Source organism: Cryptotermes secundus, unplaced genomic scaffold, assembly GCF_002891405.2.
Source record: "Cryptotermes secundus unplaced genomic scaffold, Csec_1.0 scaffold964, whole genome shotgun sequence".
Taxonomy (NCBI): domain Eukaryota; kingdom Metazoa; phylum Arthropoda; class Insecta; order Blattodea; family Kalotermitidae; genus Cryptotermes; species Cryptotermes secundus.
Window position 1 is genome coordinate 1,679,029 of NW_019725428.1, and position 26,151 is coordinate 1,705,179.

Consider the following 26,151-nt stretch of genomic DNA (forward strand, 5'->3'; position numbering starts at 1 on the left):
CATGCAGAGATACACTTCGTAGGCTTGTAACTGAACTAATGCAGAAGTACATAAATAATTCTCTTAGGGTTATGTTAGAGGCCGCCAATGAGGGCATTACAGTCGCATTTTTCTTCATTGCAAATCTGCCCTTCCTTTACGGTTATATTTTGTTGCTACTCTTGGTATTCCTTCGTCATTTATTCCTTCTACGTATACAGTCCTACTTTAAATGTATATATAATCTTTTTCGTATTGTCGCATATGGACCCGTTGCTAGGCAACAACTTCGTAAATACGTGAAAATACTAGAGCCGTTGATAGGCAGCGGCACGCGCGCAACAATGGAAGTACTGTTGTATGCGGTGTTTTCTATGGATCCACTCCGAGGCTATATCACTCGACCGAACGAATTGAGCCCATCTTCTCGTCAGAGATGTTAAATAAGGAACACGACCGCAAGGGTTCAGTTGAAAGAAAAAAGATGTCTGATCTTGATCCGCAAGGTGATTGGCGTCAAGACGAATTAATTGACGATAAACCGCCAGTCGTGAAATAACTCTGACTCTTAGTGCAGCTGGTATATTGTATTGGAGGGGAGCTAGTTGGTTGGTGAGTGAGAGGTAGAGGTCTTCTGCGGTTCGATCCTTGTGAGCACAGGGATAGTTAAGGAACCCAGAGGAATGGGAACGTCCGCCGTTGGAAACCGATGCCGTGCAACGACTAATGAAGACACAGCAAATTGAGAAGGTTTAGGCTGTCCTGTAGTGAACTGTTGAGTGTGTGAATTAGCGATAACGCTATAGTTACTTGTAGTTGCGATCTGTAAGTGGTCATTATTACTTTATTATTATTAGTATTATTATTATTATAATATTCCCCCATCTACCAGAGGCATTGGAAACTACTTGGTCTCCTAGAGACATGAGGTTCTTTTACGTACCGTAAATCTACGACACGGGACACACGGCTTAAAGTCCCTCCCGGAGGACTTGTTCCCTGAATTTTTCCGCCCTTAAAAATTCCACGACCTCCGCCGGGTTTGAACCCGCGTACCTTGTTTCATGAGGTGGGAACGTTACCCCTAGACTACGGAGGCCACTTAAGTGGTCATTAAATCCGATTACCCATCACAACCCCCGTCCATAGGCACTCATACATGTGATAGTATTATGAATTTATGTTTGACTTTGCATTTATGTCTTCACTGTATGCATCTAGGGAAGGGCTATAGGCTGAACTGACAAAGTTAATTCCCAGCAGGGGCAAGGGATTTTTCTTTACTCCTCAGCATCCAGACCGGCTCTGGGGCCCACTCAGCCCCCTAGACAATTGGTACCATCTGCTCTTGCGCCAGTGGTAAAGCGGCAGTGCCTTGAAGGTGACCACTCATCTCCATCTAGTGCCAAGAATGACGAAGCTATACCTCCACCCCCCCATACGTCTTCATGACGCGATGCTTATCTAATTAAGCACGGACAACTTAAAATTTACCTTCACCTTTATGCCTTAGTTCAATTTATGTTTTGTTATACAACCCTGTACCGTTCTTAGTCGTTTCATTTCTTTTGACTCTCTTTTATATTTTTCTTCCTTATCACTCTGATCGTGCTGTCATATGCCATTCATGATACTGTCATTTTGGTAGAGTTTTGGTTGGGAGTGTTTTGGGGTGCATAGCAAGACATTAAAAAACCGTAATACTGCGACCTCTTAAATAGTAAAAAGTAAAGTTCTGTCTATGCTTAGCTAATTAAGCACTACGCCATGAAAGTGTAAGGGGGAGTGGATGTATAGATTCTCATTTTCTTGATCTCGGCACTAGCTGGAGGTGAGTGGTCAGCTTCACGCTCCGACCGCTTTACCCCCCGGTACCCTTTGGATAGGAGGCTGAGTGGGCCTCAGGGTCGGTCTGGACGACGGGAAGGAAAAATTCTTGACCCCATCGGGACCCAAACTCTGTCTTCCAGCCCGTAACCAGTTGCTATACCGACTACGCTATCCCGGCTCATGGTAGACCTGCATAAATTTAGATGAACCCCAATTTACGGCCGGCGAACAGTGCTGTTTTACATTGTGTTGCAAATCCCTATCAGGCTGTACGGTGACAGCAGGAACCCGTGTAGCTTTACAGCCTCTATACGCCTGCAGTAAGGTATAAAATGTTCCCATGCAGATATTTTAGGGAGGGGGGGGCTGCCAGATAGGTGGCTGCAACTGAAACGTGTAAAATACTACTGACTTTCTAATTTGTCAAAACTGCTTGGATAAAATCATATTTGGAAAAGAAACACCCGAGTGCCTGAAGAGCCTCCTCCCCCTAGAGTAGGTCGCGACTCGCATGTTTAAGAAATTATGTTGTACTTACTTACTTACTCATGGAGCTGAGCCCTTCTGGAGGAACCGCCAGTTCTGCAGCTACTCAAGAATTTCCACAGAATTTTATGGAATCGTAAGGTTCATTACCGTGTTCACAAGAGCCCTCCACTGGTCCCTATCCTGAGCCAGATAAATGCAATCAATACCATCCCATCCTGTCTCTCTAAGATCCATTTTAATATTGTCCACAAACCTACGTCTTGATCTTCCCAGTGGTATCTTTCCTTCTGGGTTTCCAACCAATATCCTATACGCATTCCTCGTCTCCCCCATTCGTGCTACATGACCTGCCCACCTCATCCTCCTTGACTTGATCATTCTAATTATACTTGGAGAAGAGTACAAGTTATGAAGCTCCTCATTATGCAGTTGTCTCCAACCTCCTGTCACTTCATCTCTCTTCGGTCCAAATATTCTCCTCCACACCCTCAGTCTGTGTTCCTCCCTTACTGTCAGAGACCAAGTTTCACACCCATACAGAACCACACAGGCAAAATTTTAATTTTGCATATTCTAATTTTTATGTTTTTGGACAGCAGAGGAGAAAAAAGATTCTGGACTGAATGGTAGCAAGCATTACCCGAGTTCAATCTCCTCTTAATTTCCTCCTGAATCAGGTTTCGATCTGTTATCTTTGTTCCCAAATATCTGAAATGGGCCACATTTTCAAAACATCTGTTTCCTATCTTTATGTTATGATTTTGCCCTGCATTTTGGTGACAAAACAGCAACATATACTTAGTTTTCTCAGTGTTTACTTCTAGCCCAACCTCTTTACTTGCGTCAATTAAAGTTTGTGTGTTTTTCTTTATGGTATCTACATTATCACCCAGTAGATTCACATCATCGGCGTAGACCAACAGCTGATGTGTCCCGACCTTCCTAATGGCCTATTCTAATCAAAGTTGAAAAGGAGTGGCGATAAAGCATCTCCTTGTTTTAGACCATTCTGGATAGGAAATTTATCAGCAAATGTTTACCTACATGGACTTTACTATACGTTTCGTTTAAACACATTTTAATCAATCTAGCTAGTTTCATGGGTATCCCAAACTCCATTAGAATATTGTACAATACTTCCCTCCTAACTAAATCATAGACTTTCTTGAAGTCTATGAATAGTTGATGTACTGTCTCATTGTACTCCAATTTTTTCTTTAGTATCTGACGAATGCAAAAGATCTGATCTGTAGTTGATCTGTTACGTCGAAACCCACACTGATGATCCCCAATAATTTCATCTATATATGGACTTAATCATGAGAGAAGAATATTGGATAAAATTTTGTATGAAGTTGATAACAGTGATATCCCTCGATAATTACTAGTCAGTTTTATCACCATTCTTGTGAACTGGTACAATAATAGACTCCTTCCACTGATCAGGCAATTTTTCCTTATGCCAAATAGAAGTAATTAGATTGTGGACCTTATAATGTAATATTTCACCTCCTGCTTGAATAAGTTCTGCCGGAATTTGATCACTACCTGGCGATTTATACCGTTTGAATTTTGCAATAGCACTTTCAACCTCAAAAGGGCTAAGATCAAGTACTAACGGCTCAGCTGTATGGATTTCTGTCTGCCTAACAGCACTGACCCTATGTACATTCAATAACTGAGAGAAGTAGTTCTTCCGCCCATTAAGAATGTTGTGGGAACTGCAAGCAGATCACCATTCTCATCCTTCACTAAGTTACTGCTAGCCTGATAACCCCTCTTAAAGTCATTTATTCCTCTATACAGGTCTCTAATGTTCTTCTGCTTACTGTTCATTGCAAACTCATTAATTTTGTCTTTCAGATATTCCCTCTTTTTGTTCCTGAAATGCCTGCTGGTTTCACGTCTTATATTGTTCAGATTATCCCCATTTAACTCGCTTGGATCCTGTAACCATTGCAATCTGGCCTGCTTTCTTTGATCTAATAATTTTTAACAGGAATATTATATTTCCTTGGCAGGGGATTGTGTGTTCTAACCAAGCCGATAGCTGACGGTAGCTGGTAGGGCTAACCTTGCTGGAGAGACCGCAACCTAATAGCCAAAATGTCTCAGGGATTTATTGGTAATCGTGAAATGCGGTATGTTGCTTTTTATGAAAACACTCACAATCTTGTGCTCACAAGCAATAAATACATCCATATTTATATTGCCTGTTACAACGAAAAGAGAGACATTATACGGTATATGAATTTGATGTCCTGTGAATTGGCTTCTAAGCCATTAAGTTACTTTGATCCTGTGATATTAGAACGTACTTTGTACCTCCTCCGTTCATGTGAGTGAGTAAGCAGTTCCATTAAAGTTTACAGGTGACATTATAAGCCTGCAAGGCGTGGGTGCCAGATATAGGGAAATTTACAACTTATTTTGGTCTGACATTTAAATCACCTTAGTTCTCCGGACTTCCCATTCACAGAACTTACGTGGCTGGTGCAAATTTAATGCGACTTCTTTACTAACTAACCAACAAACTAACCACCACATTATCTGTGGCATTGCAGTCAGAATATTCAATAGTGCTAACACAAAAGCCCACTATTATACTTGATCTTCAGGAGATCAACCCATGCTGTAATTTAATTAGTGAAAACCTCTGAATGTCGTGTGTATTCCCATGTGCAATAATTTTTTTTATAAATTTCTGTTTATATTTTGACGTCCCACGGTGACTAAGACGCGGGTTTTGATTGGTAATTGGATTTATTGGATATTTACACTATTCCTGGTTTATAGAATGTACAATCACTAATTTTCTCATTCTATCCGCACTAGTGTTCAAGTGTTTATAACAGTCTCACTGAATCACACACTCCAGATATTACACATAAATAAAGGCCGACTTCTAGTTCTTCTTCAACCACAAACTTCCCGTGGCCATCTCCTTGCTTGCTTCTTCGCGTGCTTCTGCCGCTACTATTCACTTGTAACTGCCCTGAGCTGACTTTGCATCCAAATTCAGTTCTCTTGTAAGGATTCTACTCAGACAACGCACAGAAAACACAGTTATATTTTTGCATAGCATAGACCACACAGAGAACAAATCACGTGATATCTATCTCGCCATTCCATTGGCGCGCTGACTGTCGGCTAGAAACGAGCTGTAAACATTCATCCTATTGTTGCGTAATGGACCGTGTTCGCAGAGCTGTTGCCTGACAACGTGTTGATAAAATTCCTTAAAATATTAATGTTGTTTGGAAGTGAACTGTTCGGGAACGAACCATTCCTAATATCTTCTTTCTACCTCTCACCCATTTCATGTGGTAAGGCGAAATTGTGAATGTGTTGGTTAAGGAAGATTGATATAACCAATGCTGGCACTTCATTTAATTTGTTTGCCGTTTATGCAGTCGATCGTGGTTAAAAGCTAAATATTGAAGCAGCTATTAACTGAAGGTCGGAATAAGATATTATACCGAATATCTAGGGCCTGAATGATGAATTGTATTTTGGTATTAGACACTAAGACGAGCATTGCGTTCTTTTGTGCAGGAGCGGTGAAAGTTGTCTACAACACAGCATTGACCCCACATCGGGGGCCCTAGACAACAGCAATTCATTATTTCACGACAACGCGAACCTCGGTGGAGGCGGTGGGGGTGGTGGCGGTATGGGGCGGCGCCCACTCGACCTCACCTCCTCCTTGCGGGCCAAGCCCGACCTCATCGAGACAGCGGAGCAACGTGCTAGCTCCAGGGACTCCAACAAGTAGGTGCACATTGTAGGTTATTTGACGACAGTGAACCAACTGTAGATGATATCTCACATTTGTAGCGAGGTTGAACTGATTTGGAAAGTTGTTGTGGCCACTGAAATTATCCTTGTTCATCTGATAAATGAAACTGGATACATGACGAAAGCCTAACTCAATTCTCGATTTCCTGTTAAATTGCAGAATTGTTTTACGGCGATATTTTAACTGTACGAGTTTGTGCACGCAGAAAAATCTGCACTTCAGTTTCAGAAACCATTTGTATGTTCATGGTATAAGTTGTTCGGTTGGACCTGATCTCTAGATTCGCGAGAGGGAGGGTAACAGCGGTGTATGGTAGTGGTGGTGGCGTGCGTAGGGGAAGACCTTCCTCTGTACCGCTAAACAAGGATGCTTCCAGTGGCCGGTGCAGCGGCAAAGCTACTGCGCATCTCAAGGGCCATAGCTCATGTCCCACCGAACCTACTGTATTTACTTACACTTAGTACCCCTAGGTACACGGACTCACACTCGTCATTTTTGTGACCTTCAGATGATTGTTATGAGACCGATGGTGCAGGATGTATAAATAAGCCCATATCTCCACACTAAAAGGGGCCTGTCTTGGGAATTTACTTACTTACTTGCTTATGGAGCTGGGTTCGATCCCGGGTCTGGTCAAGCATGATTTGTGGTAGAAAAAGTGGCGCTGGGGGAGGTTTTCTCCGAGTACTTCGGTTTCCCCTGCCAATCTTCATTCCATCAGTTGCTTCACAATCACCCTCACCTATCATCTGGGGCTGGTACAATAGGCCAGAAGTGGCCGCAGTACAAGGGACTTAGTCCCACCCCACCAGCAATAAAAAATACTTATGGAGTTGAGCCATTCTTGAGGAGAAGCCAAATCTGCAGCTACTCAAGAATTTCCCAGCATTTTATGGAACCCGAAGGTCCATTACCGTGTTCACAAGAGCCCTCCACTAGTCCCTATCCTTAGCCAGATCAGTCCAATCCATACCATCCCATCATACATCTCTAAGATCCATTTTAATATTGTCCACCCGCCTACGTCTTGGTATGTTTTGGGAATTTAACATACATGAAATCGTCGTGCACTGTTTGTAACTACTTGGACACAGCAGATTTGTCTTAAAACAAAACTGAAAGTAACGCCATAATATAGTGTAAACACCTTAAGTTACCAGGGTTACTATACAGTATAGGATGGTTACGCCGGTCACGGTAGCCGAGCGGTCTAAGGCATGCACTGTCTTCGCTCGCTCGGAAGCCGGGATCGTGGGTTCGAATCCCACTCAGGGCATGGATGTTTGTGTGCGTTTTTCTGTGTTTGTCTACAGGTAGAGGCCTTGCGACGAGCTGATCACTAGCCCAAGGAGTCCTACCGAATGTGTAAGATCTAGAAAAACCGAAGTGAACGGAGTTCATGGAGGTAGGCCTAGGCCCACTGGGGCTGTAGTGCCATGGAAAAAAATAGGATGGTTACGCACTCATTGTCTTAGTGGTCTGAATGAAGGACTGGTGATGATTTTAACGTGGTCTCGAACCCATACATATAACAGCAAAAGTAGTAATTTTTTCTGAGGTTATCTCCTGAAGAGGAACTTATTGTATAATACAGCCTTCTGTGATGTAACGCCATGCAATTCGAGAGATACCGACGTTTCGGAGGAACATATCGCCTTCATCTTCAGAGTCGAAGAGTAAACCAAGCAAGCATAACTGCGTTGCTGCTTGCTGTTGCTTGCTTATCTTACGTTGAAGATGGAGGCAGTACGTTTCTCCGAAGTGTAGAACTTTTACCAGACTACACGACGTTACATCCCACAGTCAGCGTTGTGAGAACCTTAGATACATCATGCTTTGAATTTGTACATGTGGTTATGCTACGTTCCTGTCATTCTGAAATACCCTGAACTTCCCAATTTTACGAAGTGTTTTAGTTTAAATCTTAAATGATGCATTTAAAAATGTTTGTATTCAACTGTGGTACGCTTCTCAGTTCTTGTGTTTGAATTGATTATGACCATTTCATGTAGAAAAGAAAGTTTCACTTCAAAAGAATTCTAATCGTTCAGTGACCCTACTAGCAAACAGGAAGCTTAAGAATCAGGAAATACATATCGGGTAAGTTTTCCAAGTCATTGTCACGTACCTCTTTCGAGAGTCGTTATTTTCGCCTGATCACTGTTTACTGACACTGAGAAACAGGTGATGAAATTAGGCGTAAGTGCTTTGTAACCAGTCTTGAGAGGAAAACACTACGTATTTTATGCGTTGAACGTTGCAATTTGCAGACGTTTTAACTTTAGAGGTGTTAAGTGAAGAAGGTTCCTGACCCTAATAACTCCATGGAGCAGTATCATTTAGAAACTGATAGTGCCTCAGGCAGTCAAGAAATTCTCCATCTTTTATGGAACGTAAAGGTTCATTGCCGTGTTGACAGGAGCCTGATACTTCTCTTTTTCCTGAGCCATATTAATCAAGTTTACATCCTACGAATCCAGTTTATCTCAAATCTGTTTTAGTATTATCCTTCAATTTACGTTTATTTCCCCAAAGTGGTCTCTTCCCTTCAGTTTTCTGGCCGAAAATCAGTATTATTTATGTCTTAATTATCCTTAACGGAATTTTCTCCACACCAGATATAATGGTTATACTGCCATCACCATTTCATTGTGTAATAATGTAGTGATATTTCTTTCACTGCAGATATAATTATTGTGGCGTCATGAGTCTGTCGCCAGGACCTCGTTTGTGAGAACAGTTTAAACCACGTGATGTGGGCTTAGATTCAAATTACGGAAACACTTGAGAGACTCATGGTTGTGCCTGCCACTCACATTGCAATTGGTGCCTACGTTTGGCAGATGATATTAAAGTAATGTATGTATAAATAAAATGGGATTGACGCTGCGTGAGGTTGTGGTAACATATTGCATGGTTACTGCACTGCGTTCTCTGGTTGCAGGTAGTATTAATTCTGTTGGTAGTCGAATCTGCCGACAGTAGCGTTTCAGTCTTAGTTGTCATCAGCCGACAGTGGCGTTTCAGTCTCAGTTGTCATCATTTTTATGAAAATAAAATGCGTATTTAAAAAAGCTCGAAACATGTATTTTGAATTTCATTTTTCGGTATTGGATGTTATGAAATTTTGATTGGACTTTCAATTCATGACACCCTAATAAGGCATAAAAATAACAAGGTTACGTGTAATGAATTTATTATTATACCCGTTTTATCGGGGCTTTGTTAGCTTAGTAAAGGGCAGTCCGACTTGTAACAATTTTGGTCTGTTTTTTTTTTACGTTAACAGCACTTTCAAAAATGAATTTCATTGTTGAATGGATGGCACTTCTTCGTATTTGGAAGGTCCTGGGTGGTAATCTCGGACCGGAGAACCACTATTCTGACCATTTGTTTTTTTCGTGGTCATCCTTAATATATCCAATCAGATGCCGGGATATTGTCTTAAATTAGACCACGACCGCTTCCTTTCACATTCCTTCCAATTCATTATAGGCCGATCATTTCGCTGTCGGCATTATGTAACCTGAACTACCGACAGCGTCGTTAAATAAACAATAAAAGGCAACAATTTCCTAATGCTATGCCATAAAGACATATGAGGGAGTGAAAGTATAGCTCCAGTATTCTTAGCCTTTGCCCCAGACGCAGATGAGTGTTCAGCATCACGGCTCGTGCCGCTTTGCCCGCGAGGAAACCATAAATTAATAACGGTTCTGTGACATACCCGATTTCCAATACAGTAAGTGCTAAAGGTGTTTCTACCGGAGATGAAGGCGGTCGTAGTGTGTTCCTCACCTCTCACTCCATACATTGCCGTCTTAGGAAAGCAGAAACTTCCATATTGTCACGTATATGTGTGTGGCTGTAAATTGGGTTTGGATTGGTGAATCGATTTATTGACCACTTACAGTTCGTAACTACAAATAACTATAACATTGTCGCTATTTCGACACTTTACATTTCAGTAGAGTACACAGTCTAATGTCAGTCTGTTACTAGACGTTTCCTGGTAACGGATCTAACAATGGCTATTCATCTATCTCCGGCTGAAGTCCTCTGTTCACAAACTCGCGTACAGAATTACGTATATCAAGTGAAAACTGACCTTGCCCCTTGCTAACAACTCGGCACGGACCATAAAGAAAACACAGCTCTTCCGTTGTTGTAATCCAACTGTTTAATTATTAAGAATCAGCTCCCTAGCAGCCGGATATTGTGTACCGAGCCGTTGCCCAGAAACTGACGTGGTATATCCGCGTATCTCGTGGTCGTTGCGTAGTAACGGGTTTGCACGCTATAATATGTTATGCATAGGGTTCGTACTTTGTAATTCGGAGGTTACGGTTTGATTCTTGGTTGTCGTGATTGATGTTTTTAATGATTTCCGTATTACTTCAAGGTAAAACCTTAAGCAAGGCGAAGGCCGCTTGCTTCCATATCCTTACCTGTTCATTATTTACAGCTCTCTTCCGATTCTGAGCGATGCAGCTGTTTGAAAAACGTCTCTAAATAGACTAAGAGACAAACAGTGCTTGTGGCTGTACGCCCTTGTCCCAGTAAGACTTCATGACGTAGTACTTAGAAGTGGGTATCGATCTGCCAGTTATTATTTAGAAAATGGCAGAATCCACCTTGGTACGTTACCTCCACGCCTCCTTACAGCCATACTGTATTATGTTGTGGTTCTTAGAGGATTACTTTGCTTCTTAGGATTTGAGGTTCTCACAGCGTTGGTTATGAACACCGTGTAGTCCTTTGAAAGTCGAGAGACGTTTCGGAGGAGCATATCGCCCCCGTCTTCAGGGTCGAAGAATAAGCCTAGCAGCTCTACTTGCCACCTGCTTCATCTCGTTTCTAGCTTGGCTTATTTTTCGACTTTGAAGACAGAGGCGACATGTTCCTCCGAAACGTCGGTTAATTTTTAACGAATTACACATCGTTGTATCTCAAAATATAAAACTCCTAGTTTACTTCCACTAGTTTTGCTTGTAATGGAGAAACGCACCAAAATTATTAAGGCTTCTCAAAGATAGGAATGCTTAAGGACAACAAGCATTATCCCCCCCCCCTATTATTTTTCAGACGTAGTCTTAACTGACATAATAGCCACGCAATCAGCCTATCAGCGTGCCCTAACAGGAATCTCCTGGCTCCGTGTTTTATGCGTGATTTCTCTATACAGCTCTCATACGTTTCCTGTTCTGATGGTTGTCACTTTTTGTTTCTCTCCCACTTCTCTTCTGTGCTTCGCCGTTTCGTTTAAGCATAATGGAGTTATGATTGATGCCCTCTGATACCGTACTGCGTGACACATAATTTATTATTTGTTATGGCCTATGAATGAGAATACACGCTATGGTTTTAGACGCGGAAGATGTTTTTAAAGCTTTTTGTTCGAAAGAGAATTATAGTGTAATAAAGTGTTCTGCGTTTTAAATAGGGAAGTAGAGCCGTCTTAGCGGACTTGTATACTGTCTCTAAAACATCTTTGAGGTTGCGTCATCAACAGATAGTGACGTAGATAGTGACATCTTCGTTAGATTTTGCATTCATGTTTTTTGCATTGGTGACTATGAAGAACACTGCCATCTTCCATATGATGCCATGTGGCCCGGTACAAATTTTCTGACGTTTCGAAGAATGTAGTTCCTCCATCTTCAAGGTAGAAGAGATACGAAGCAAGCAGTGAACAACAAGGACAAGCGATAAGTAGAGCCCTGCTTGCTGCTTGATTCTTATTGGTTATTTTCGTGGTTTACTTTTCGGTCCTGAAGATGGAGGCAGTATATTCCTCCGAAACGTTTGTGAACTTTTGCCTGATTGCGTCACGCCCAGATGAATATTCTTGGTACTGTATTCAGTGTTCAGTATACGGTGGGATACAAAATGCCATATTTTAGATTTCTTTGAACACACAGGACTTTTCAGTTGCCTACTCAAGGTGTGACGTAATCTCAGAGATGTTTTAGGCATGCTGTAGTACAAGTACGTTCTTCCTCGAGTTGAACGTCTCTGCAGAAGGTAAATGACCTCTCTCATCACGCTTCTTGGAGTGATTTGTGATCCGTGAAATTGTATTCTGATAATGAATACAATGGAATATGGAGATGCTATTCCGGTTGTGTGACATGATTTATTTGGACCTTACAATCAGAACGGGGCCATTGTTAAAAGTCTCTTGCTGAGAAGTAAAGAGATAGTTGGAACGTTCACTTGAAACATCAAGATGATGATGAAGATGATCTTGGGGATACCGGTTGTAGATGTTCAATGGAACTAGCCCAGGAAAGTGTCCATTTTCTGGCTATGATATTGTGCTAAATCTCCCGGATTTACTACCAGAGAATTAAATGGTAAAAAGGGTAAAGCTAATGCCTGTAACAGGCCGTGGAGGCACATAGGGTTGTGAGACATCGGGGTTCCCACATTTTCTAGACAATCGGCTCACAGATGGCGGTGGCCGCCTCCCTTTACCCGCAGGAAGATTCCTGGTACTCATTTCTGTTAGAGGCTGAGTCGACCCCAGGGCCATAATGCGGCTGGAAGTATTCAGTCAGTTGAAAAATCCAGTGATCTCATCGGGAATTGAACCTGTGACCATCCGGAGTGTGGGCAGAGTATGCTAAAACAGGTGGTACGTATAGTAACCACACTGGGCTTTAAACTGTTAAATTGAGAAGGTTAGAGTGTTTGAGCCATGCTGTTAGAATATATCAAGCGAGAGTGGCAACAGCATTTTCGAAAGTGAGCAAGAAGGCAGAAGTGTGGGAAGGCTGATGCTTGAAATGACTAGAAGATACAGAGAGTGTTTTACGAGATCTGAAAGTGAAGAGATGGAGTCAAATGATGGGGAATAATTTTCATCTATCGTAATGGAGCTTGTGGTTCTTTTTGTGGTTCATTTTTGTACAGTATCGACTGGTAGGATGGCGGATGAATGATAAGTTGGGAAAGGATTTGGAAGGAAGTTTTCCTGGCATCTGCTTGGAGAGACTGAGGAAAATTTGCAAAATAGTCTATTACTGGAGTTGGGGTACCGGCAGAGATTTGAACGGAGTACTCCTTCAGTACGAGTCTTAGAAGTATTACTACTGCACCAGCACGCTCGGTCCAAGGACGGGGAAGAGTGACTAAGCCAGAATAATGTTTAAATCCCTTAGGTTTCCATTATAAGCAGAAATAGCACGCCTTAAAGGAACAGTGAGTGTTTATCCATTTATTCTTTTAATTAGAATCTACGATAATGATGCTATACTAATTAAGGGGAAACTGTGTGTAAAAAAAAAGTACAGCGTGCTGTGATATATAACGTGATATGGCTGAGGTGGCGACGCTTCTGACATGTTCAGGAGGTGCAGAAACACCGAATATGGCGACGTATTTTTCGTATTTAGCCCTCCTGTCATATGCCGTATAGCGGCTTAAATTACGCCACAGTCGATTTCTTCCACAGGCTTCCCCATTTATTATTCAGAACCTAATCATTCACGCCATAGTCAGGATTATTGATTTCGTTGTTAAATAAATTATAGCAGCTTTTACTGTCGCTACAAACCGGTGTGGGGTTTGGCCTCCTCCATGGTTTCTTAACAGTAAACGTTTCCGGTGTGGGGTCATTTGTCCCAACATCTGACCTGGAGGATCAGGCACTACACTTCGTCAGGCCCCTACCCTTTGACCTGTCTGACATGGGTGGCACTGCTAAGATTTTACGCTCCCGCCAGCATTGGGGGACGCAAACCTCCTCTCCACTGTAAGGCGATAGTACTCGAGGTGTTAAATAAACTACAAAGAAATAAACGAAAGATACGCCGTTCTGATTTCTACATGTAATAACAACGAACAGTGCCTATAAATATGAGAAGTGTGGGAATGAAATGGCTTGTCGTTTTAACCCTTTACATCAGAATTTATCACCTACTTTAACGTTAAAGAACTGTATATGATCCCCAAAATAAACGTTAAACAACTGTATATTGTTCACAAACTGTATATGATTCCCAAAATAAACGTTAAACAACTCTGTATTGTTCACAAACTGTATAATTCCCGAAATAAACGTTAAGGAACTGTATCTTGTTCAAAAACTGTATATGATTCTCAAAATAAACGTTAAACAATTGTGTATTGTTCACAAACTGTATTATTCCCAAAATAAAAGTTATAGAACTTTATATTGTTCACAAATCTGTATATGATTCCCAAAATAAACGTTAAACAACTGCGTGTTGTTCACACACTGTATATGATCCCAAAATAAACAGCGATTAATTTCCCCGTACATCTTTAACCAACCGATCTTTGTAATGAAGTAGGAAGTCAGTTTGTAAATAACATTTAAATTAATTTTATGCTTCAAAGAGTTAAATGAGTGAGAATGTTCAAACATGGAATCTCCTTGTGCAAATGAAACACATCCCCGTCATGTCGCCGTTCATCTGTAGGGCCCAGTCTTTTGTGCGCATGTCCCATGATATGCACGCGTGATGGGCTCTGTTGAGTTTGTCAGCGGATCACTTTTATTAACAGCGTGTTGCGATATGGCGCCGTAGCGGGTGAACCAAAGAGTCTGGTAGTATAGGGTAGGTTTTGAGAGAGAGGGTGGGGGAGGGTTATACGTACATACAACAAGTATTGATTGTCTGCAGCTAAACCGGCTGCCTGCCTTCCCCCCAACCTCTTGCAAGTAAACTGACGTCACAAGAAATCTCGTACCGGATTGGTCTCTCAGTAAGGTTTTGAGACTGCAGAGTTACTTTCAGAATTGATTTACATTTCGTGTACATGTTTGTACCGATATGTTTTTAATGCGGTTTATATTATTTTGGTACAGTTACAGAAAATTTTATGTAAAGGTTTCTTTAAGCTGGTTATTTAGCGACTCTATCGGTAAAAAGTGATGTTGCCCCTGTGCTTAATTAATTAGACACTATGCCATGAAGACATATGGGGGAGTGGAGGTATGGTTCCACCATTCTTTACCACGGCACTAAATTTAGATCAGTGGTCAGCTTGACCCCACGGCCACTTTAACCTCAGCGAAAAAGCCCCCGATATCCATTGAATAAGGAGCTTTTGTGGGCTTCAGAGCCGCTATTGACGCAGTGGAGTATTCGTTGTCGCGGGAACGTGTTTGCGGAGCCGTTGCCCAGAAACGGTCACTGTTTACAGAGTCACCGCTTAGTAACGAGTCTATACACCACAGTATTACTGCCACCGGTGAAAAGGGCTCAAGCGGTAACACTGCTGACTTATATTCGGAAGGCGACAAGTTCGATTTTTCGCCGGCACAGCGACTAACCTGACCGAGGTGTCTCGCTGTTTTCCTTATTTCAACGAAGCAGAAACCTGGATAGTGTCTCAAATTGGGCCACGACCACTTTCACATCCTTCCCAACCATCCTACAGTGACAATGCTGTTAGTTGAGCGACCGGGGATTCTGAGTTCGTTTGCCCGAAAGGCAACAGAATTCTCTCTTCCCTGCAGCATCCAGCGCGTTTCGGAGCACACAATAGCTGTTGGGGGCACTTTCCCCAGCAGTAACGGAGCAGAAAGCTGACCACTTCATCTAGTGTCAAGGTTGAGGACGTGTATACCTCATTTTCCCATACATCTTCACGGTACTGTGCTCAATTGAGCACAGAGACTTAACCAACTTATTCGATACTGCAACCGGCGGTCGCTCGGTTGGTATAGTTCGCTTGCGGACTAAAACTATGGAGTTTTTTTTTTGTTTATTCGATACTGAACTTCACTGTCGAGTGGAGGGGTGGCAATCCTGCTTCTTGTTTTGGAGACTCTGGGTTCAAATCTAGGTCAGGAGCGGGCTATCCCGACTCCATTATTTTTCTGTCCTTCTTGGCAAATACCGTGGCCAGGGCCTAATCCTTCCACATCCCTTCCAATTTATCAGTCGCTGATCGTCCTATCATTCGACGCTATATAGTTTGAGATCCTGAAAGCATCGTTAAACAAGCCATAAATAAATATACGCGTTTTTATGGGCACATCGAGCGTAAGTCGCTAAGTATTTATCGGAGAGTAAATAATAAACGTATTTTATGCCGTATGCACTTCTCTTATTAAGTACACATTATATACTTTTACAGACTTGATAAGCATTGCATTAGAGGCAGGTTTCTATAGCCAAAAGACTGCTTTGGTGATACCTCTGGCATGTAATTAGTCCCTAACTGTGGACAGATTTTACTGCAGCAGTACTGTGCTTTGAATTGTCTGAGTTTCATTCAAATTTTTAGAGCCGCTAAATTTTACCGTTCTGTTGAACGTCAGCGTGTTTTGCGCCACCCGGTATAAAGTACTACATTTTTGTAAGCAAATAAGAGAAAAATGTGTTATCTTTACTGTTTGGTGAGCGCAGGAAAGGATGTCAAACTTTGTAAGCAGAAGCGTACAAACCGTACGGAAATTCTCATATACAGGGACTGTGAAAACGCCGAAAGAAGCAGAACACGAAGAAACATTAGATCACGTCGGAGAAAGACAATGTGTTACTTTGATAAATGTCTTTGCTGGAGAACCTTCTTAAAGAATTGTCAAATGGGATGTGCCTTTAGTTAAGTGACATGCACTGCGTTTGCCAAATATTATTCATCATCAAGGAGCTTAAGACTTTCATTTTTCAAAATAATAGCTAATATCTATTTGTTGCAGTGGACGGAGAAGTTCATGGAGGTAGCCCCTAGGCCCACTGGGGCTGTAGTGCCAAGGGGAAAAAAAANACTACTACTACTACTTTTACTTACTCTTACTCATGGAGCTGAGCTCTTCTTAAGGAGCCGCCAATTCTGCAGCTACTTAAGAATTGCCCAGCATTTTATGGGAACACTCCTACCACTAATCATATTTCTCACCCTCCTACTTCTTCTCTTCATACTACTACTTCCCCTACGTCTCCTCCTGTTCCTACGGCTTCTACTTCTCCTCCGCCTACTACTACTTCTACTTCTCCTCCTAATACTATATCTCCCCTTCGTACTTCCAACTCCCCTCCTCCTCCTCACTTCAGTAACTTCGTTGGTCTGGGATTCATATTTCCAGCTTCACTCTGGTCGTATTCGTCTTTATCCTAATGGCACGAGTGCAAGTACATCCTGTCTTCAGGCATTTGCCTTCACTCATTTGGCCCTCATTTCCCTCCTGTAAGATTCTGTGTTAATTTCGCCGACTTCCCACCACGGCTGTCCGGATTCTGGCCCAGGTCAAATCATGTGGGATTTGTGGTGCATTAAGTGGCACTGCGGCAGGTTTCCTCCGAGTACTTCGGTTTCACCTGCCAATTCTCATTCCACCGGCTGCTTTACACTCATCTTTAATCCGGGGCTGTTACAGTAGGCCAAATAGTGGCCGACGTACCAAGTGGACTCAGGCTCACCCAACCCCACTAAACAACAAAAAAAGGCAAGCTAACTTGTATTAATCTCATCATATCATTTATGCTTTCGGCTACAGCTCTCTCGCATATTTCATTATTTCCTTTATCGTCTCTGAATCCTTATATATTGATCCATTAATGGCCTTAGAATTGTTATCTCTGTTACTCTGTATGCATGTTTCAGTGCCGTATTTTACTACTCATTTAACTGATGCTTTCAAATAAGCACTCCTAGTCATTCTTTTTCCAAAGTGCCTGTAGATTGTTCCCCTTATAAGTATGGATATATATATTTGCTTTGTACTTACCAAATCTCACTCCGCATACGGGCTTATAGATTGTTTTAAATATTTACATTTCAGTACTTTCAGAGCGAGATGTTTTTCCTAGCGCGCACGCAGGTGGAAAAGTCGAACGGGGGCTATCCGTAACGCATGTAAGCTTTACGGAAGAGCTTGCAAGAAAGCTCACTGAATCATGTAGTATAGTGTTAGCGAAGAAGATATGCCATGGGGGAGATGGAAAATTTGAGAAAAATTTCAGTTTCAGAACCTAAATGGAAAAATAACATTGTCCACTTGTGATTCAGACTCAGATGGAAGGTTAATATTGAAATAGAATGCGAAGGAGTGGATTGCATTCAATTACCTCAGCTAGGTTCTAGCTACGGTCTTCCGGGAATCTCCTATCAATGGGTTCTGCTCCATGAAGTTAGATTATTTAATTAAATAATAAATGTAGAGTTTTCCCCGTCCTTAATTATCTACAGACTGAAGACACATGGTGGACTTGAGGTGTAGCTCCATTCATTCTTAACCTCGGCTCCCGGACGCCTATTGGACGGAAAGCTGTGTAGGTCCCTAAGCCGGTCTGCACGCTGAGTAAAGCAATCTCTTGTCCTTGTCGGGATTCTGACCCGTAGCCCGATTTCTGTACCCACTGATATATCCCTGCTTCTGTGATTACGGTCCAAAACATTGAGATTTCCAACCTTGGGCGACCTTTCATTCCATGAGGTTGGCAGATTGATCACAGTGGCTCGCTGCAGTATCCGTTCTGTTTTCCTCTCCAGCTTTCTTACGAGAGGATGGAGGTCAGGTCACATTTCGCCTTTTTTGTTTCTCCCTGACCCTTAGCGTATGTGAGAATGAACGCAGGTGTAACCCGGACCTCTGGGGCGGGTAGCCCCAGGGGAGCACTTGGCACACTTTGCAAATACACGCAATAACAGCCGACAGCTGTACCTACTTCTTTCCGACTCTTGTTATGAGTACATATATACATACGTACATATTCCTCTAGGGCTGACCGAACACAATTTGCAGGTCATATATGACGAAATTGACGTAAATTGTAGGTCAGTTTATCAGTTCAATAACTGATTGATTATTGCGTTACTAGATTGCCCGTGTAGAAAAATCTGAGCTGAAATTTGAGGAACAGTTCCTGTTGTATGAGATTTGTGGTTTTCATAACGGTGACCATGAAGAGTGACCGCCTCTGTGGTCTAGCGGTCAGAGTTCGTGGCTACAGATCCAGATGTCCCGGGTTCGATTCCCAGCCCGACCAGATTTTCTGAGAAGTAGTAGTTCTGGAACAGGGTCCACTCGTGAGGATAATCGAGGAGCTGTTTTAAGGAAATAGCGGCTCTGGTCTAGAAAACAGAGATTAACGGCCTTGGGGATTCGTTATGCTGAGCACAGGACACCCTCTGTCCGCTAAAGTTGACCCTAACTTCGACGACAAGCGGTCGCTCGGTCGGTAAAGTTCACTTGCGGACTACAGGCCACGGAGTTTGTTTTTTGTTTCATGATGATGATGATGATGATGATGTAGATGTAGTATAAACTATTGGTGGTAGTGTATGTTATAAGATTTTCAGTGACATATTTCTTTGTTTGGTTTACAGTCTGTGTGAAAAGCCAGTAAACCTCAACACAGCAGGAGATGGTGGCTCAGTACCTCACATTGCGGGACAGTTAAATAATGACCTTTATGCTGTTCCTGTAAAGCGTAGGCCACCCCCACAGCAATCTTCAGTGTCATCAAATGGCGGTAGCAGCCCTAAGCACTCTGTCGGATCCCCAAGCAGTGGCGATCAGAGCAGCGATCTTGAAAACTTACCGCCTGGCTGGGAGAAACACGAAGGTAATAGGGCTATACGTCTTCAGTGACAATGCAGCAATGTGGTTGCTAGCTATGGATTTCAAGCATCTGAGGTTTACCATTTGTATCCATTATTGCCAACCACAGTGTTCAGATTTTAATCTGTGTACACTTGGAATAAATCAGTGGCTTGCATGCCAAGAGATCCACATTTGCTGGAGACAGGGCTGTAATGGCATCTGGAACAGGTTTTATAGCTTCCTTATCACCGTGCAATAAATGTTTTGTGATGCTTTCTGCTCATTCTTTACAGAGTTATAAAAGAAACCTAATGCAGAGCTCATATCTGTTCACATATTTTTCTGTGATATAGTATCAGGGCATAAACTGTGAGACAGATTTGTTTAAAATTCGATCAGACTTCCGCTTTTTCAGGCAGTTGTGATTTACAACCATATTGATACACAACAGAGTGTAGTTTATGTAAGGTCACAAATGGAATTTCCGTGTATCCTGTAACCTGTTGAAATTTTATGTGGGAGACTTCCACCAGAAATTGTCAGGCAGTTCAGTTTACAACCATACTGATTCATAATAAATCCTAGTTTACATAAGGCAATAAATGGACTTGGAATATATTCCATAAACCATTTACAGACTTAATTGAAAATTGACATGGAGGACTTCGAAAAGTTCTTAGCAACTCATATTTACAGCCATTTTGGTCTATAATAAAGTCTTGTTTGCACAAGACCATAAAGAAAACTTTCCATATATTCCATAAATCCCTTGAACAGGTTTTTCAAAATTAAGTATGGGAGACTTTCACTGATTTCATTTGATTGCTCATATTTTTAAATACTTGTAAATATAATGAAATTTTATGAATGACGTTGATAATTTTGTGTAGTACATTTTGGAGTATGTCCTTTCCAGTCCTTTGTTTTATATGCCAAAAACTTGTTATTTTTTGTGTTTGGTGAAGGGACATGCAACTAACTTGACATCGCATGGGATGAAGATGTGAGGTATAATTGTATATAGGAGCTCAAAATTTTAAGCTGTACCAGGACCTGAAGGAACATCCCTGTGATAGTGGTATATGTGTTAGGTTAGGCATTCTGCAGTATTTAAAAATATGTGTAAGGGAGCCTTAGTATTCTTGGACTGCTCATTTCAGAATTTTACATATATTAGACATTTGTGTTTAAACTTACATAAATGTTCCTGATTGAGGCTCATGAACTTTGAAAGTGTGATTTTTTTGTGCAGGAGGAATTAGCCTGTCAGGTTTCATGAGTAACAGGATTTTTCTATTAGGGATTTATAGTTCTTTGGAATTATCAGATGGCAGTGATACTTCAGCTGTTAAGTGCTGAAAGGGGTGATCATCTTTCTTTTTACTTACTTTAAATACACAGCAACACCTAAAAATGATGCAGATGGAGCTTTGTGGAATTTATAAGGACAATAATGGCCACATAAAATCAGGTGACCTGAATTCAGTGGAATGAGTACATGTTTTGAAACAGTGTAGTATTGTGCATTGGACGTCTCCCATGAAAATGCATGTCAAAAGAAGCCAGCAGTTACGCAAACCAGTGACAAGAAGTTAGCTACAATTCTGCACCTTACTGATACATATAAATGCCAGTGAAAATGAGATAGCTATCTACTTAACTACTTGGTATGACATCACAGAAAACCATAATCACCCCGAAAATGATTTATGGCAATAGTTTCAGGCAAGGCACACACATTAAAATGCTTGTATAAAGTCTGAAGGCGAATACCATGCATAGGTGATCACACTGAAGTTTGGACATTACATACAGAGTCAACTTATTTGTCATTCTCAGATCTCATATAGTGTACAGCTTCAGTTGACATTTCAGTAAACATTGTAATACTTTTTTTTAAACTATTGCTTTGGACTTTATCCATCATCCAGTTTCACTATGACCACTGGTTTTGGACTTGGAGTTGTATTTCCATCTTCAGGTGGATTAGGAGATGAGAGAAATCTACTCTGTTAAGTCCTTCAGTAAAGTTACAAACATATCCACCTGAAGATGTGAATAGAACCAATTTGTGATGCAGTAAGATGTGAATAGAACCAGTATATGACACAGTGATTTCAATAAAATTGATGGACAGAGTCCAAAATAAGTTGTAATTAATGTATTACACCATTGTCAAAAAACTTTGAACTTTTCCCACTATTTAATTTTAATTAATTTTGATAAATATTGTACAATTAATCATTTAATTGCTGTGTTCTTGTAATGTGCCATAACTAAACTATGTCAACATGGAGCTTGTTATGAATCTGAGTGCAGTTGTTTTTATGACTCATATTTGCTTGCAGATAATGATGGACCATACTACTGGCACATAAAGAGTGGCACTATACAGAGAGAGCCACCTGCAGTGCCACCTAACAGCAGGACAGAACCTAGAAGGCCGCTAGTCAAGGATGCAGAGGGTGTATGTTAAAAGAAATCAATATGTTCTTGATTTATACAGCATGAAGTGTTTGGGTATATGTTATTCACAATTAATCCTGATTTTCCATTTATGGTTTTATTGTATGTATCCCATGTTGCAACCCAGTTTTGCAAATTTATGTTAACATTGCTAGCCTTTGAACCAGTGAAAAGTCTTGTAACCGTCCTTCGGTTCTGCTAGCTCTGGTAGAGCAATTCGACTCCTCTCAGGGCGTGTTGACTGGCCACGACTTGGGTGATTAGTGGGGCTTTAGGCGGAGGGAAATCACCACAACACCAATTAACTATATGGAGTCTTTATTAAATTTGCAATAATTAAATAGAAACAGCCTGTAGTGGTACACTTCACAGATTCGTGGATGTAGGCTTACTTACTGTTCTGGGACGCACACTTAATAGTCACCACAGGGTGTGTTTACGGGGATCAGCACACGTGTACCCCCGGTGAATGTAACTTTCAAAGTCCCTCTTGCCAAGCACCCTCTGAATGGTAAATATTTTCCCTGGTTACCCAAAATTCGGGCAAAGGACCTCCCACTTCAGACGATGATTGGCTGGACCGGGCAGACTGGGAGGTTGCTTATCATTCTCCTCCAATTAGGAAAGCGAATCTCCACTAGTGTACAGTTTAGGGGTGAACTTTGCCACCTGCTGCGTGGCTGTCAAACTGAGATTTTGGGGTAGCAGTAAACGACGCTGCTAAATTTATGACTTCCCCTGTCAAGTTTAGAATTTCTAAAGAACTAGGCCTTGTTTTGCTCGTTAAATTGACTGATTTACGAATGGGCAGCTGGCTTCAAGCTTGACCCAAGCCACTTGCTGCTTGTCTCAGGGGGAAAATTTCAAATTGTGAGGCGAAAGTGAGGAATTTCACAAAACCCTAACCATACACAAACATCAATTGACCTTCCCATAAACTGGACAGTTACAGTCTTATTGAATGTCAGCTTAGTATACTTCAGATCTGAGTGTTATGCACACACAGGTCTGTAAGATAACATAATTCATTAAACTGAAATTGAATATCAGCATGCAGTTGGTCACTGTGACTGGGAAGCAAATATTTGGTGCTTTTGAAATTCGTATAATCTTTCAGACATATAAATTTTGTTACAGTTACTTCAGTTACATGCAGCAAAAGCCCTTTGTGAGAAGCTAATATTTGCTTGCTTACTCAAGAAGTTTCCAAACTTTTATGGAATCAGGTTTCATTCCAGAGTTGATAAGAACCCATCATGGGACCCTATCCTGAGTGATTCCTTTCAATGAGTGGGAAAATACAAGAATGAAGCAACTTTGATACAGTCCACAGTACTTGTTAGTAATATTTGTTACAAAACAATAAGATATTTTACTTCTTTTGGCTTATTTTGGACTTCACCCATCATCTGGTATGTAAAAGAAAAAAAAAACACGACATTTTGGAGACTGGATCTGTCTCCGTCTTCAGGTGGATAGGGAAGGATAAACCTACTCAGTTGGGCCCCTTAGAAAGAGCTAGTCTCAGTGATTGAGACTAGCTCTTTCTAAGGGGCCCAACTGAGTAGGATTATTCTTCCCTATCCACCTGAAGACGGAGACAGATCCAGTCTCCGAAACGTCGTGGTTTTTTGTCTTTTTGTCTTTTACATACCAGACGATGGGTGAAGTCCAAAATAAGCCAAAAGAAGTACAGTATACACCATTGTCAGAATCCTTTCAAGTCTATCCACATAAGATATTTATTTATGGTTTATTTAATGATGCTGACAGTAGCTCAGAATCAGTGAATGCTTAATGGATAATGAATTGAAATTAATGTGGAAGGAGGTGGTCATGGCCTAAACACTGGTGTTTACTCTCAGGGACTAAGGAAATCCAAGTGCAACCTCAGTTAGGATAGCTCATCTTCAGGCTGAAGTTTGAACATGGAACCTCCTGAATATGAAGCAAGAATAGTCTCCACTCATCCATATTTGCATTACAATTTCAATATGAAATCTTTCCAGATATTTTAATGAGAAACACAAAATTTACATGATAATATTTTAGAGACATATTTGTTATAACAGAATAAAAATTTAATAAATCCAAACAAAAGATATAGGCAGAACAAAGCTGATAGAGATAAAATCTTGAATACTCGGTAATCTTTTCATGTCAGGTTTTTCAGTTTCTGTTTAATGGTTTATCCTGGTTTCCTTGTAGTGTTATTTCTGTTTTATACTGGCTAATTTACATAAAGTCTCCAGTCTCTACTGTCTTCCCACAGCCTCTTCTCTTTTCTGTTACTTCCCAGTCCTTTCCTCTTTTCTTGGTGTCTTCCAATATTGGGCTTAACCATACTGTTATGGGTCATCCCACATATCTCCCTCCTTTAAATTTTAATTCTCGGTGTCCTTGTTCTATTCATCCTTTTTATGAGACCAAACCATTACAGTTGTTTATCTTCAACTCTGTTAATAAAGGTACAGCTATCCCTGTAACAGGCCACAGAGGCCCATTGGGTTGTGAGATGTCGAGGCTCCCACATTTTCTAGACAGTTGGCTCACAGACACCAGTAAGGTTGTCAGCCTTATGCGCTGACCTGCCTTTACCCTCCAGGAAGATTCCTGGTACTCATTTCTCTTAGAGGCTGAGTCGACCACAGGGCTCTAGTGTGGCTGGAAGGATTAGGTCAATTGAAAAATCCAGTGACCTCATCGGGACCCATACCTGCCACCTTCCAGCTTGCAGCATAGTCCCTCAACAAGTTACACTACTGCGTGCCCCCCTACTTTGTTAATAAATTTTGAATTTAAACTTCTCTGAAAATTTTCTGTTTGAGAACTGCATATGCATATGCAACACACATGCATGCGATACATGTGCACACAAGTTTTGAATGATATTCATATTGTAGACTTCTGCGTTTTGACAGTGTGTAGCTTTATAGGTGAGTCCTCACGACATTCACTTTAACCCTGAGTATGAAGGCACCATGTACGAGATGGTCTGCATTATGTCACAAACCTGAAGACCACTGTGAATAATCAGCCCCATTGAAACCTCAAAATTTATGTTGTTCTCATGCAGTGAAATATACCAACATAGTAGCTTTGTCATAATGTTACTAGTTTCCTGGACTTTGTCCATTGTCCAGTATTTTAAAGTGGAACACAGTGTTTTGGGAGCTTTATCTGCTCATGATGTATTCCATTTTAGAACTGGTCAACAGACAAAGACCAGAAAGCTAGTAATACTGAGTACAGTAGTCCATCTTCAGAATCTTCTAGACTTATTCTTGTAGTCATGTAATGTTTAGATATAATTTGTTGTTACTCATCAGGTTGGAGCTACATAGTTTTAACCTCAGCTGGAAATGTACTATCATCAGAGACTGTTCATGCTTTTCAATAGTCTCTCCATTAAAATGTGAAGATAGTGCCCTCAGATTTTTCAGAACTGCCGCCTTTAAAATTCCTGCCTGTTTAGCATTCAATGTCATCTTTCAAGAATGTGCTGCAGGCACCTGGGTAGTAAACCAGTAAATAAATTACATTCAGTGATACAGCTCCTGCATTTGAAACAGCATCATTGAATAACAAAAGAAGGTATGAATCAATCTTGTACTACAAAGTTTTGTTAAACAGGTCCTCAACACTTATCAGCAGACTGGAGACAGTGGAGTTGTTGCAACTGTTACCAGGAGCAACACCAGTTCAGCTCTTGAAGAGCTTGACGCTGGCAAGAAGAAGGAGGAACGAAAGGAAGAGATTGCTTTTAAGTAAGTAAAAGGACTAAATAGAAATGTGTCTAGGTTTTTCCATTTCTTAATGTATCTTTTGTTCCCCAGTGGGCGACATGTTTTGGCGGCACCTATTTGCCAGCAACTGTCCCTCAGTTATCTGAACATCACCCATAATGTTTAAGGTAACAGATGCGCATGTGTTCAGATAATTGAGGGCTTGATGATGGCAAATATGTGCTGAGACATGTCTCCTACTCTCAGAAACTGGGAAGAAATTTATGTTCTATGCTTGAAAAATTCTTGCATGTATATTGATCTGCACAACATGATGC

At 41.2% G+C, this 26,151-nt stretch overlaps 1 protein-coding gene across 9 annotated transcripts in view; it reads left to right on the forward strand.

Annotated features, from left to right (window-relative positions):
- LOC111863426 (protein Fe65 homolog) overlaps positions 1-26,151 on the forward strand; it is a 323,054-nt gene that overhangs the window by 271,975 nt on the left and 24,928 nt on the right. For all 9 annotated transcript variants that reach the window (XM_033751060.1, XM_033751062.1, XM_033751061.1 and 6 more), the window contains 4 exons: positions 5,854-6,069; positions 19,406-19,644; positions 21,971-22,089; positions 25,722-25,855. In XM_033751060.1, the coding sequence (XP_033606951.1) occupies positions 5,854-6,069; positions 19,406-19,644; positions 21,971-22,089; positions 25,722-25,855 (708 nt within the window). The remainder of the gene's footprint in view (positions 1-5,853; positions 6,070-19,405; positions 19,645-21,970; positions 22,090-25,721; positions 25,856-26,151) is intronic.